The sequence below is a fragment of the Mastomys coucha genome, unplaced genomic scaffold (genome assembly GCF_008632895.1).
Source record: "Mastomys coucha isolate ucsf_1 unplaced genomic scaffold, UCSF_Mcou_1 pScaffold21, whole genome shotgun sequence".
Taxonomy (NCBI): Eukaryota; Metazoa; Chordata; class Mammalia; order Rodentia; family Muridae; genus Mastomys; species Mastomys coucha.
The window spans coordinates 68,880,487-68,894,530 of NW_022196904.1; the positions used below are offsets into that span (position 1 = coordinate 68,880,487).

Sequence of the window (14,044 nt, forward strand, 5' to 3'; positions counted from 1 at the left end):
ATAAACTGGGACCCCCCCACCCCCCGCCATCTTAGGTTTCATTTCCTTTCCCCTGAACGGTATGTCCCACAAGCCCGGCACCCCAGTGGAGAGAAAGAAACATAGCCTAGCGCCTCTGTTTTGCCTCCCTGAGTGGCAAAGCAGAACACAAATCCACATATATTCTTCCCTTGAACTCTCACCCTGGCACATTCTGCAAGAGCACACCTCTTAAGAAAGCTGAGTCTGTTTCTGATCCATGTGTACCTCAGTTTGTTTATTAGAATACTGAACGTTCCCTGCATGATAGGTGTAAGCAACAGGCAGCTCCATGATTCAGGGGAGGACTTTTATTGTAGCTATGAGAGAGCAGCCAGGGGCCTTCCAGAAGAGTCCAGAGCAGAGAGGAAAAGAAGCAGACTGCCCACGGTCAAGGCCATCTCTCAGGAGCAGAGAAAATAGAAGGGAGGAGCTAGAGAAGAGAATAGCAAGAGAAGCCGGGGGTAGGGTGGGTTTAAAGAATAATGCTGGTTTTAAAGAAAGTGGGGAGGGGGGTGAGGTGGAACAGCCTGGGAGCTAGCAGAGTGGAGGAGTTAGGGAGGTAAGAAGGATCGGGAGGCTAGTGCAGAACAGGTACACGTGAATAGGTCCTGAGGGAGTCTGGAGGCCCGCATGGGCTGTCATGTGTAACCACAGAACTGTTCTGACCGGCAGAAACCTCACAGTTTTCTGAGGAATTTTGTGTGAGAACTTTGATCTATACACCAGAAATCCTATAGTCCAGCTGGGGCTGAGCCCAGACTGTCATTTCAGACAAAGTCAGTGGGCTTGCCCTTTCTGGGGGTGGTTCTTGGGTTTTCTCCTTTTGGACCTAATAATAGGTACCACTCTAAGGATTCTAAGTTCCAGCCCAGGAGACTGTAACCCAGGAGGAAGAACAGCCTGACTTGAGACCCTCTCAAGGTCTGCTGCTGTTTGTCAAACTCTCCCAGGTAGAGTCTCGGGCCCAAGGAGGCACTGAACTGGGAGAAGCCACCAAGGACTGGACCCTCCTCCTACCCAAACCCCTTGCTGTCCTTCCCAGTTCATGGTACCAGTGTTTCAAGAACAGCTTGCTCTGTCCTCAGAAAACCTCACAGAGTAGCACACTGACAGCAGGTCCCAGAAGTTGTGGGACATTCCCCAGGCTCCAATCCCGGAGATGTTTATTCTCTGGGTGGAGTGTGAAAAAGCAAAGAAAGATGTTGCAATCCACTCTGTCCACGTCAGACACGTCATCTGAAAAGGAGAAGGGCAGGGCCAGAGGAGGGACAGCCTGACGCAGCCAGCCCTGACTCAACCTGCCAGCCCCCTTACCTGCCAGCCTTGAAGAAATGGAACAGCCCAGTCTCCTCCAAGGCCTGCCCCCACTCCTCAACTTCCCTTGATAGTGAACCAGAAACTGAAACTAAAACAGGCTCGAGTTAGAGATGAGTCATTTCCCAAAGTGACTGAAGTAGCCGAGAAGTGACAACAGAGAGGCAGAAGAAGCCAGGGCACTGAGACAGGTGAGAGCAGGTACCACATAGCCACCCAAAACTGGGAAGCAATGGGGGGAGGGGGGCTTCTTAGTGGGACAGCCAGACAGGACCGGCAAGCTCTGGGACCTATAGCACAGAGAAGTTGAAGGCTGGCAAGAGGCCAGCCTCTGTTGCCAGGTGGCATTGGAGATAATGGGCAGGGCTCAGGGTGTAGTTTGGCAGGGTGGTGGCGCAGGATGCCTGGGGGGTTGTTGGTTCTTGACTGACAGCCTGGTTCTCTGCCACCCCCACCTCCTCATCCTCCAGGACTTTCTGAGGGTCGCCAAGGAGCATGGCAGGCAGCCCAGAGGTGGTAGCCATGGACTGTGAGATGGTGGGGCTTGGGCCTCAAAGGGTAAGTGGCCTCGCCCGCTGCAGCATCGTCAACTTCCATGGCGCAGTCCTGTATGACAAGTACATTCAGCCTGAGGGAGAGATCACGGATTATAGAACCCAAGTCAGTGGGATCACGCCTCAGCACATGGTGAGGGCCACACCATTTGGTGAAGCCAGGCTAGAGGTAAGTAAAGGACCAGGAGTCCAGTCAGCAGAGGCTGCAGGCACCTTGTCCTTCCTCCTCAGCTCCTTCCTAGGGTCTGTGGTCTGTGACTCTCCCATGAGAAATTCCTCACATATTTGAGGGAAGGATTCTGGGTCTCCCTATCACAGCCCTCAACTAGTTAGTTTCCCCACCAACAGAGAACCTTGGGCTCCCATCTGGAGCTGCTTTCAGAGCATCTATCTGGTCCAACTTTCCAGTCTTATGATGCGGACATTGAGTTCCACCTGATGTTCCCTCTCTTCTACACCACACTGCTCTGGTGAGCCTGCGAAATGAGGTTCTGAGGCTGAGCTGATTCTGACTCAGAGGCCAGAGGCTCCTTTTCCCAGACTACACGCTCTGGGCCACTGAAGCCTTGTGTCCATGTCTTCCCGACATGTAGGACATGGGGCTGAGCACTCTAAGGGCTGCTCATCCTCCCACTGGGGCGCCAGATGCCTGGATCAGGCTTGTTCATCAGCTGTGTGGCAAGCAGCCAGGCTCTGCCCCTCTGGGTGGAAATCCCAGTACCCTGATGGTGCCTAGCAAAAACACCCCCAGAATGCCCAAACACTAGTAGCATTTATCACGCTTGTGCATCTGTGGTCTAGTAGGGATAGGTAGAGGGGCAGTGTGTCAGGGCCAGTGGGCAGGAGTTACCTGTAAGTTTATTTGCCTGCCGTATGGGATTTTCTAGGCTTATCTCTGTGTATAGCCTTTCCTTCAGGGTTTCCCCAGCCACAGGAGTTCCATTCCCCATCTTTTGTTTGCTTGCTGTTAAGGTAGGGGCCCAGTGTGGTTCAGGCTGGCTTTGATTCTCCTGCCTCCATGGGTCTCAAATTCTGGGGTTACAGGCATGTGCCATTGTGCCCAGTTTATATGGGATAGAACCTAGGTCCTCCAATGCTAGACAAGCCCTTTGCCAGTTGACCCACATGCCAGCCTTAGTTATTAATCTTTAAAGAGGACTATGAAAGAATTTGCAAATATTTAAAATGGTCAGAGACACTTTGGGCAAAATCATTCACTCCTGTGTGTCTCCGTTGCTTTCTTTTGTAGAATCCTGGTAAGTCTGGGCCTCCTTCCTAACGGAGCTAGTTTTTGTAGCCACTGAACAGACCCACCAACTTAATGTGTTAAGACAATATGGATTTATTATCTTAATGTTCTTCATTTCAGAAGTCCGACCTGGGCCTAATGGGACTAAAGTTAAGGAGGCTGCAAGGCTAGCTCCTCAGGCTCCTTCCCAGCTTCTGGAGGTGCTGGAGCCCCTTGGCCTTAGTCCTCCCTCCATATTCAGAGTGACCAACAGCCCACAACTTCTCCTCATGAAGAACCCCTAGTCTTCAAAAATAAGGACCCTGTGATCATGGGGATCTATTCTGAAGCTCTCTCATCCTTTCTGTGCAGTGTTAGGGATTGGATCTTACAACTTTCCCGCTGAGCTACAATCCCAGTGGAAAAATTTCCCTTTTAAAAATATTATCATCTGGCTAACAATTTAAGTTCCACATGTACTTTAGCCCCACCCCCACCCCATCCCTGATCCAGGGACTTATTCACAGATTCTCCTCAGAGAGGTCTGGATAACGTTTGGGAGGTCATTACTTGCCCTGCCACACAGCAGAATTGCCAAGGAGATTAAAGGACATGGTCTATGTGCCGTTTATCCCTGCAGGCCCCATTCCTTGAGCCATGGGAGCAGTCCAGGGTAGGGACCCTCACAGACTAAGGCTGCTTTGAGAAGGCCTTTGGACCTTGCTTCCCTCCAGCGAGGGAGGAGGATTTGCCCAAGGGTCAATTAGCAACCCCAGGAGTGGCTACTGGACATCTAGCTTCATAACTATGGGGGAGAGGGGTACCCCATCTGGAGCACCCAGGGTGGACATGTGTGAGGCCACCTGTCTTCCTGGACAGATCCTGCAGCTTCTGACAGGCAAGCTGGTGGTGGGCCATGACCTGAAGCACGACTTCAATGCCCTGAAGGAAGATATGAGCAAATATACCATCTATGACACGTCCACAGACATGCTGCTATGGCAGGAAGCCAAACTGCAGTACTACAACCGCGTGTCCCTGAGGCTGCTGTGTAAGCGCCTACTACACAGGAGCATCCAGGTGAGGAGCCCTCCCCACCCCCCCGGCCCACAGGACCCTTCTTGTCTCTTCTCCCTCCTCCCTCTTTGTCTGCTTCCTCCCACTCAGATGAGGAGTAAACTGCTCTTCCTCTTTCTCCTTCCCCTCCTATTCCTTCCAGCAAAGAGTTCTCCTCCTTTCTCCCTTAGTCCTCCCTCTCCTTCCTTGCTTGTAAAAGTGAGGACCCTCCTCTCCCTCCTCCCCACACTCCCACTCCTCCCAAGGGCAGATCAGTCCCACCTGCCTAAGCTGGCACCAGGTAAGGAGTCTCTGCAGCTTGCTGGCTCTAGGCCTCATCCGTCCTCCAGGACTCCAACCAACACAGTTGAGGAGCCCCAGTGCAGATGTGTGACCCCCCCCACCCCCCAAGACTCTTCCCTCCACTCCCGAGAGACTGGATGCTTGTATAGGTGATGTGTCTTTGGCTTCAGGAGACCAGAGTCCAGGAAAGGAATTCAGAAACCCTCTTTGTGAGGTGATCCGAGGAGTACCTGTAGGGAAGGAGAGGAGAAAGCCCTGGGTTCAGACTTCTTGGTTTAAACTCTGTGCATCATGAGGCTTATGCCATGACAGCCGCCCTCCCCACAGGGAAGTGGCAGAAAGCCTGCTCCTCCTGTGGGCCATAGTGACCTGACAGCTGGACATTCCTGTCCTGGATCATCAGTGTTGTTCCTAGGTGCCACCTCCTCTGTATGTGGCATACCCTCACCCTCACCCAAGTAAGAAGAGCTGTGGGTGGGGAACAAACCCTAGGAGCCAAACACTACACAAGGGCCCTCCTAGCCAACAAGTTTCTTTAGTTTTGGCTTTGGTTTTCAAGACGAGGTTTCTGTGTGTAGCCCTGGTTGTCCTGGAACTATCTCTGTAGATCAGGCTGGCCTAAGACTCACAGAGATCTGCCTGCCTCTGCCTCCTGAGGACTGGGATTAAAGATGTGCACCAGCACTGCTCAGCTGGGTTGTTTTGTTTTGTTTTGTTTAATCTTTTTTCATCACTGGGGAATCAGACCCAGGGCTTTGAACATAACATGAGGAGCAAGTACCCTACTGTGAACTACGTCCCTAGTCAGCCTTTGTTCTCTTACAGTAGGCTCTGGCTGTGCGGCCTTGTGTTCATATATTCATAATCCTCCCCCAGCCTTCTGAATGCTGGTATTGCAGGTGTATGACCAGCATCAGTAGGCCTTCATTAAGTACCTACTCTGTGTCAGACACTGGACGTGAGCATGTCACGCCCCTGTCTAGGAGGGGCTCTTGGTTCCCAGGGGCAGGCCACCAGTACTGTCCAATAGAAGGTAGGGGACAGTAGGGGGTATAACTCAGTTGACAGTGTGCTTTCCTAGTATGCACAAGTATGAACGTGGGGTTCAATCCCCAGCACCACATAAACCAAGCACTGCCTGTGCCTGAATTCTAGCACCTGGGAGGTAGAACAGGAAGATCAGAAGTTTCTGGTCACCGTCAGCCACAGAGGCTAACCTGAAAACGTGGGGGTGGGGGAATAGTATCCTAGGGATGGGGAAAATGGTGGTCCACAGGATAGGAGAGTAAATCCTAGCACCATTTACAGGACCAAAGACACAGAGGTCTAGAGAGAGGAAGGAGAGGGCTGGAGAAGATACATGAGCCAGGGCCTGGAGTGTGGGGATAACTTGGCTGGGGGAACAGCTAGTGGCGTGGAGCCCCATTCCACATTGGTAGGGATTGTGTTGGAAGCAGGAGTGGGCCTGAACCTGGCTGGCCTGTCAGTCTCCTGACCCTTTTCCTGTAACCTGGGGGCATGCAGTGTTCTGGTGTACCTGGTGAGTCAGGAGCCTTACAAGGATGTTTGTGTTCCTGTCCCTCACTTCCCTCTGCAGCTCTCAGGCCAGGCCTTGTCCTGGGAAATCTTGAGCCTGGTCTGTAGGCCTCTTAAGCTCTGTCTCTCATCTGTGTTAGTTATCCGTTCACTCTCTTCACCAGCTCCCACCTCCTGTCCTCAGAATCTGCCCTCCAGCTCCTGCCTGAGGGGAATCACCCTGCTGATCACCTCAACAAGAGCTGGCCCAGGCTTGTCACAGTCAGGGGCTGATGCCTCCCTTCAAGGGCATGAGCCCAAGGCTCTCTGTACTCAGCCCTTGGGCGTGTTGGGCACCTGTGTACTTTCCTCCCTTTGGAGCAGGTGTACCCAGGTCATTTTACAGAAGAGGAAACAGGCACAGATAGGCTGGAGGCTTGCCTGAGGCCCTAAAACTGGGACCAAGGCCAGAACTACCCACTTCTCACAGCTGACACCTCCCACCCCACACAGAGGATGCTCCAGCCACCTGCAGCTTCCACCGCAGAAGGCAAACCTGCCCTTAGAGCCACCTGGGGATGTAGGAGACACCACAACCACCTGCTTATTAACAACATATAGGATGGGATGCTACAGCCTGCCTGAGCTGGGCCTCCCTGCAGGTGTCCCTAACCCCTAGTCTGGAGGATGGTGGGAAAGGAGCCCTTGGGAGGAAAGGCAGGCCACCTTAGCAGATGGACATCAGAGAAACAGGCCTGCTGATCCCTCTGCGTCCAGTTACAGGCAAGACTTCAGCCAGGCCTGGAAAGCACAGGGGCATGAAAGATGCTGCAGGAGCTGGCCTGGCTCGTGGACATAAGCCCTCACTCTTAACATTTGCAGTGTCTGAGCCTGTATCACCACTACCAAAATTGAGGATGATCAGATGTAGCTCTTGGAGTTTAGGAAGGTTCCATGGACCAAGTGATTATTAGCACAGCCATGGCAGGTGGCAGGTGGCAGGTGGCAGGTGACAGTCATTTCTTCCTGAATGGAAAGTATCCAGAACCCAGTTCCACCCCATGCTCTGCCCCCTCTTCAAAGAGCTTCTGCTTTAGTGCCTTGCCCTTCTCATGTTTCCCGGGAACTGGCAGCCTCTTAGGGGATGGAGGATGCAGCTTGCCAGGCACTGACATCCTCCATCTTATGTCCTATGTAGGAATGATCAGGATTGCTGGTCTTCACTTGCTGATGCCCTTTCTGCCTCTGAGCTGCCTCGTTTGCCCACTGCTCACTGGAGTGGCTTGCTTCCTCTCGCATGCTGCTTTGCTAATTCCTGCCCTGTCCAGCTCAAGCCACCCACTGACACCCTCCCAAATCTGAGTCAGGGATCTCAGGGACACTCAGATAGTCTGAGCGGCCCCAGGACTGGGGAGGCAGCCCCTTAGCTCCTGCTCTCCCTGTGTCTGCAGAACAACTGGCGGGGCCACTGCTCTGTGGAAGATGCCAGGGCCACGATGGAGCTCTACAAAATCTCTCAGCGACTCAGAGCCCAGGGAGGGCTGTCCCGCCTGGGGACATCAGACTGAACTTCATCTTCATCCAGGATCAGAAGCTTCCACTCCTGAAGGACCATAGTTTTCCATGAGTGAGACCTGTTTCTAACAACAACAACAAGCACCACCAGCAGCTGCACAAAATGTAAAACCAAGAACACTCCCACTACAGCAATTCTCTGGGGGAAAAAAACCCAGCCCCCAACAACAACAAAAAACTTTAGTAATAAATGGCTTTGATTTTTGACTTTGTCTAACCAACAACTAGGGCCTCTTGTCTTGTGCCCAGGAAGTGGGCAGGTGCCTCTCCCTCCACTCTCATTTGTCCCCCACCCTCTCTCATGTTTTTCCTTCCTCCCTTTTCTCTTTCCCTCCCCACCCCAGGTTTATTTCGTACATTGTAAAGAGGGCACCAGGAACGGCAGTAATAGGAAAACGTGCTTTTTCTTATTCTTTGTGAGCTCAGGCCCACCTCGAGCTCATGACTGTCCTGACTCTGCCTTCCTGAGTGCTAGCATTGCAGGCATGCATTACCACAGCCGACATAGGTATATAGCGACGTTTGCTGTTGTCTTCTTCCTTCTGGGGATTGAACCTAGGGCCTTAGGATGCTAGACAAGAGCTCTACCATTGAGCCACATCCCCAGCCCTCTCTCCCTCACTGACCCCCCCTTCACATTTTGCCATTAGTTACTTAAAAAAAAAGTTTAAACTTTATTTAAAAGTTGCAAAAAAAAAATCACATACCCAAATCAACCATATTCAAAGAACTCAATGGATGTGTATACAATTGGAGTAGCCATTTAGAATGAAAGCTGCTTAGCATCACGTTAGATTTTATACGTTCATGATACATTTTTATGCACTGTCCACCACCAAAACAAAAAACCATGGTGGAGTCAGAACTAGAAAAACAGTTAGCTTCACATCCTCCTTCATGACACGTTCTAGCCAGTGTGCAGTCCTTCCTCATTCTGTTGGATTGCCCTTTCTCCTCTTGTCTCTCCCTCCCTCCCTCCTTCCCTCCCTCCCTCCCTCCTTCCCCCTCTCTCTTTCTCCCATGTGCATGGCCATTCATACTCATGCCATGGTCCATGCATGGAGCTCACCTTTGGGAGTCAGTTCTCTGCTCCTACCACATGGGTCCCAAGGATCAAGCTCAGGTCAAGTATAATGACAAATACCTAAATCTGCTGCTCCACCTTGCCCTACCCTGAATCCCTTCCTCCCTTCTTCCTCACTTTTTTTTTCAGTACTGAGGCTTGAACCCAGGTCCTTGTATTCGTTAAGTAAGTATTATCACAGGGCTATTACCCACCCCCACCTCACCCCTCTTTTTTTTTTTTTTTTTCACTTTTTAACTCTAAAAGGATCCTCATTAAATTGCCCAGGTTGGCCTTGACTTGCAATCCCTCTGCCTCACCCTAGTGTAGGCCTATGCCACTGGCCTTCCTCAGCATCCGGAATCCTGTATATTCAAGGACGCCACTTTGGAATCTAAGTCTAAAGCCCCCACCACCCTGTTCCTGTTGCATTTACAGGGAGGGGCACTGTTTCCTGTGCTCCCTGCTCTGGGGTCCACCCACCTCATTGTGAGATTGGCATTGAAGCGGAGGCACTGGAGGTGGAGTGGAGCCACTGCCTTCCCTTGTTTGTAAAATGAGAAAGTCTGGAGTCTGAGGGAACTAGGGCAGGAGGCCAGCGTTGCCCTTTAGTAGCTGTGTGACCAACAGCAAGCAACCCACCTTTCCTACGCTTCGCTCCCTCTCCCAACTACTAACACCGTGTCGTCTTGGAAGCGAATGCCAAGTGTCAGTAACTGTCAGAATTTCTTGGATTGTTGCCAGGATCTCCACCTGGACTCCCATCTCTAGCCCTTGTGATTTCCAGTGGAAGAATTCAGATATGAACCACAAAGCGCCAGGCAGAAGACAGAATTTATTACAAAGCAAGCGCCATCAAGGGGGACAGCAGACAATGGCCAAAGAGACCGGTGACTGGACCTACACACCAGGCAGGCTTGATGTCGCTTCTACAACCCCAAGAACAAAACCCTGGCATTCCTTTGAGGCTTTCGTTCTCTTCCATGGTGGTAGATCTCTTTGGACCGGCTTGCTCTGACTTCCAGGAGGAGGCTCAGTGGTGTGTGTCCAGAATAATTAATGTGTTTTTGTTCCTTACTAGAAGGCTCCTCTTTTCATGAACTTCAGGACTCCATGGAGACCATTTCAAATAGTTACTTCAGGCTGTTGGGGGGGGCGGGGGGAGTGGTGGGTTGTCACTTTTCCTCTCACAGCAAGAAAAATGAATCTGGTCCCAACTTTGTGACCACCAATACCCAGAAGTCCCTGTCCTTCGTTTCATAGGCTGCAGGCTATGAGGCAGGCTCCAGCACCTAAGCTTTCCAAGCCTGTTAATATCTAACTACCTAACAGAGGCTTCAGCCCAGACCAGCAGAACGGGAAGCTACTAGGGACGGTTAGCTCGGATGCATACTGAGTGTGAGCACACTGTACTCACAGTCCCGGGGTCCCTCAGAAAGCACCCCATGGCTTCAAATGGCAGAGAATCAGGATCACACCTTGAAAAAAACAGACACCCCACTTGACCCTACTACAGGAGTTGGGTTCTAGTTTAGTAACTCAGCATTTCCCTCAGGCAATGGACCATCCCAAGGGGTCCTGGCTTTGAAAAGTATTGCTTGAGTGACGGGCAAGTGCAATATGCAGTCACAGTTGACAGCCAGCCTAAGCCCAGGAGGCTTGGTCACCTTTCTAGCCCCTTCTGCCTGGAGCACTCGTGCAGAGGGAGGTCTGAGGCGCTACAGGTTGGGTCCTAAGTAGTCTTGCTTTGAAGATAAGGGGCTCATGGGAAGAGTGCTGAGGATGGGACTAATTTGTTAAGAGTATTCACTTGGCATGAGCATGGCCCTGGGATTGATTCCCAGACAGGTTCTGTATATCTGGAATCTCAGTACTCAGGAGGCTGAGGCAGAAAGATCAGAAGTTCAAGGTCACCATTGGCTACACAGCAAATTTGAAATTAGCTTAGCCCACGTCATACCTTGTTGGGGTCCAAGAGTCATTCATAAACCATATGAACACCGATCTCAGTCAGTCAGGGATAGTTTATTGAACACTCACTCACTACAGGACTGATTGATCAGGGGCATAGATCAGATTCAGGAACTGGCTGCAATCATGAGCCAGGATCCTACAGATCTTTTAAGCTTTGAAATCCACAATTATCTGTGCCAAGTTATTCCACCAATCAGGATTTGGGGATAGGGAATTTCCTTGGGAACATGTCTTTGTTGTACATTTACCCTGTTCCCATTGGTTGGGGTATTCAACTGTGGCAGGGGACCTGCCTTGCCTAACATTCATGTCTTAACTTACTAACCGGGATGTCAGTTACCCATATACAGGTCTCTTTTTGCCAGGTAGGATTTCAGTTCCCACGGAGGTCTTGGGAACTTAAACTTTATCTGACCCCTACTCAAACTGGAAATTTCTTATATTGGTGCAGGTGTCTCTCTTATGTTGGAGTCCATCCCAGGGGCAGCTTATAAAGGCAAGAAACCATAAAGGCTCATACATAGGTGCAGGAAGTACTGCCTGGTGGTTGGTTCAGGTCCAAGCTTATCGTGACTAACTATACAAAGCCATTCTAGCTGACTTCTGTTTCAATTGGTTTCCAAGAACACCAAAGAACAGAACAGAACAGAATCTGCAAACAAGTGGAGCACGAGAAAGTTTCCTAGTAACAGCACAATAGAATGTTTCCTTATGCCATTAGTAACAGCACAAAAATGGCAGGCCAGACAGGTACAAGCTACCTAGGCCTTAACAATACCCTGTCTCACTACAACACAGAACATAGTACAACAGATAAAGTTAGGATCTGAGGGATTCAGGTCTGGTCCTACCTCACCACAGACCTGAGGTGCTTTACAGTGGCAATGCCTGCCATATGTGATCAGGGAACTCAGGGATGTCCTCCCAGAATTGGAGAGTGCAGTTTTTATTCTCTGGGTGCGCTCCCACCCCCATGCTTACTACTCTATTGTTTCCTATGAACTTCCAAAATCCCCGTGATCATCTACCCTATCTGGCAGCCAGTAACCACTAGGTGGCAGTCACGGACCATCAGCCTAAGAAGGCTGCCCTGAAGGTAGGAAGATGAGTGTGGGGAGGAAAACTTTAAAAAGCTTGGGTGCTGGTCAGGGACTGCTAGTCTGAGTTTCAGAAAGGGGCTGAGACCTGGCCCAGGTCCAACATGGCTCCAGGCTCTCCAACTCAAAGCCCACCATTCTTTCTGTGGCTTCAAGTTCTTCTGAACAGCAGAACAAGCCTAGATTCTTAAAGGAGTGCTCTGATTCAGTTTCCTGCCTCAGGCTTGGATGCTTGGGTGCCCTGAAGCCTAGCTGTTACCCAGTGGTACTAAGCCTATGGGAAGAGCCTGCATCTTGCAAGGGGACAGCTCCTTATTCACAGTTGTCCTGAGGGGACTCTCTGGACAAGACTGGGGAAGGAGAAGGATTCCAAGTCAGCATCAGCTGAGGGCCCAGATGGAAATGTCCCAGGAGCAAGCCTAGCCATGGAGAACTGGGGTGCTCACCCGCTGGAATGAGCAATAGCCATCTATCCCTGGCAGGCTGTGGCTACAAAGAAAGACTGGCCAATGGGTAGAGCATCAGGGCTGCCTCTGTTCCATAAGGTGACCATGGTGTCTGCTATCTAACTCGGAACTCTGCCTGCCAGCTGCCTCTGGTCTCTTCACCTGGAGCTGTCTATCCTGGGACTAGATGGGTCTGATGACAGGTGGACCCCTACGTTATAAAGTAGGGATGGCCCCTAACGGTTTATGCTCAGGACCCAGTGGCATGTCTCATCTCCAGATGATTTTCTGTCTCACTCTTCGGCTCCAAGTCCTTGACTTTCTAAACTGTGTCTCACACTTTTTAATGTTTTTCCTCTGACCTCCTGATCAGCCCAACATCCCATCCTACACTAAGGCCACTTTCTCCACCTTCCTCTGACCCCATACATAGTAGGCTCTTTAATCCACGGGGTAAATTGGGGTAACAATTTGGACCCATCCCAGCCGGGAAAAGAGAAGTGTCTTCTACATATCTAGGGCTGGTGGAAGGATATTTGGCATCAAAGATGAGTCACCCGCTGCCACCTAACCCTGAAGCACAGAGGAAAATTTGGGAAGGTGTTGGAAATAACAAGCTAAAAATGACCCTGCCTGATTGAGCACACACCTGAGTCACCTCTGACTCAGACCCAGACTGCAGGTCACCTGCCTCTGACAACCCCCTGCTTCTCTGCTCCTCCAGCCCAGCAGCTGAATGGGAACCATACTCTCTGCTCATCCACCTAAGAACCTTCAGCATCCCCCTAGGTCCCTGCCCAGAAAAAAATGTCAATGACCTAGGCATCACAACCCAGCATCCCTGCACCAACCATCCTGCCCTCTTGGAGGGTGTCAGCCAACTCAGCCTAGTCCGGCTTCCAAGAGTGGGAGCCAGTGCTGCCCAGCTTCCTGCCCAGTGGTCTGTGGGCTGTGCCAGCTACATGGCCAAGAGACTTACTCACCCTCGGAACAATTTCTCCTCTATATGGAAAGAACATATGCTTTTCCTGCTGTGGGATGAGAAAGCCGGAGGGAAAGGCAGGGCGCTGGCCCAGCCCCAGCACTTTCCTTTCAAGCCACATGTGTTTCGTGGCAGAACCTGGAGGCCTCTGCTCCAGGGAGGCCTCAGGAACAAAGTCGAAACCTAGGATTGTAAGCGGGAGGTGCCAGCCGTTCTGCTGTCCCAGTCTCTATATCTGAAGCTAGACTCTGTCTCCTCTCTGGAGCCTGGAACAGGTCTGCTTGTCTGACCCCTAACCTATGTCTTGTAGATCTGGGGCAGAGCGAGAGTCCTGGGTGAGTGGCAGATGTAAAATAAGCATTCTTTCTATGGAGTTAGCATCTTTCCTGCATGGGACATGGAATGGCTGGAACTGTACAGTACAGACTGGTGTGCCTCTGAAACCCTGTAAGTCTGGCTCAGGATGCAGCAGAGAAAAGGGCAGAATCTGCCAGGCGGCGGGCACACAAGTCTGGATTTGGCTGGCTTGTTTCTTGGCTGAGTGACTCTGAACAGAATCTGTCTCCTCTCTGGTTCTTAAGCTGAAGCTGGAGGATAAGAGTGACATCCTCTGAGTTAATGTTATTGCGAGGGTCAGAGACAGCCGTGTACATGCTGGGTTGCACCGACACCCTCAGTGGGAGGCTCTGAGCAAATGTATGGGAAGGCATGTAGGAGACTAGCTGCTGCAGGGAAGGAGTGCCACCTGATGGAATCAGCTGGTCCTCTGAGACAGTCATGGCCTGTGGCACTTGTTCCTTAGTCTCTGGATAGAATACTCTTGTAATTGCACTCGTGAGTTTTTATCTTAAGAGAAACAAAAGTGCATGCTTGCACCAAAAGCCTGAACACATGTGTTTCTAGCAGCCCTCCTTAT

The 14,044-nt window shown here is 51.1% G+C and overlaps 1 protein-coding gene and 1 long non-coding RNA gene across 3 annotated transcripts; one reads left to right on the forward strand and one right to left on the reverse strand.

The window, feature by feature from the left end:
- The first annotated feature begins 892 nt into the window (after positions 1 to 892).
- On the forward strand, positions 893 to 7,787 carry Isg20 (interferon stimulated exonuclease gene 20). 2 transcript variants are annotated; one of them, XM_031387054.1, is made up of 4 exons: positions 893 to 1,536; positions 1,806 to 2,058; positions 3,997 to 4,197; positions 7,443 to 7,787. In XM_031387054.1, exons 2-4 carry the CDS (start codon positions 1,831 to 1,833, stop codon positions 7,557 to 7,559), a joined length of 546 nt encoding a protein of 181 aa, XP_031242914.1. In that variant the 5' UTR covers positions 893 to 1,536; positions 1,806 to 1,830; the 3' UTR covers positions 7,560 to 7,787. The 2 variants fall into 2 exon arrangements, with proteins under 2 accessions (XP_031242914.1, XP_031242913.1); XM_031387053.1 differs by having other exon boundaries at positions 893 to 1,526.
- Positions 7,788 to 9,445: 1,658 nt separating this feature from the next.
- On the reverse strand, positions 9,446 to 12,184 carry LOC116100592. Its single transcript, XR_004122662.1, has 2 exons — positions 12,147 to 12,184; positions 9,446 to 9,772 (listed from the first exon to the last, which is right to left on the reverse strand). It is a non-coding gene; the product is annotated as an uncharacterized LOC116100592 (long non-coding RNA).
- Positions 12,185 to 14,044: the final 1,860 nt, after the last annotated feature.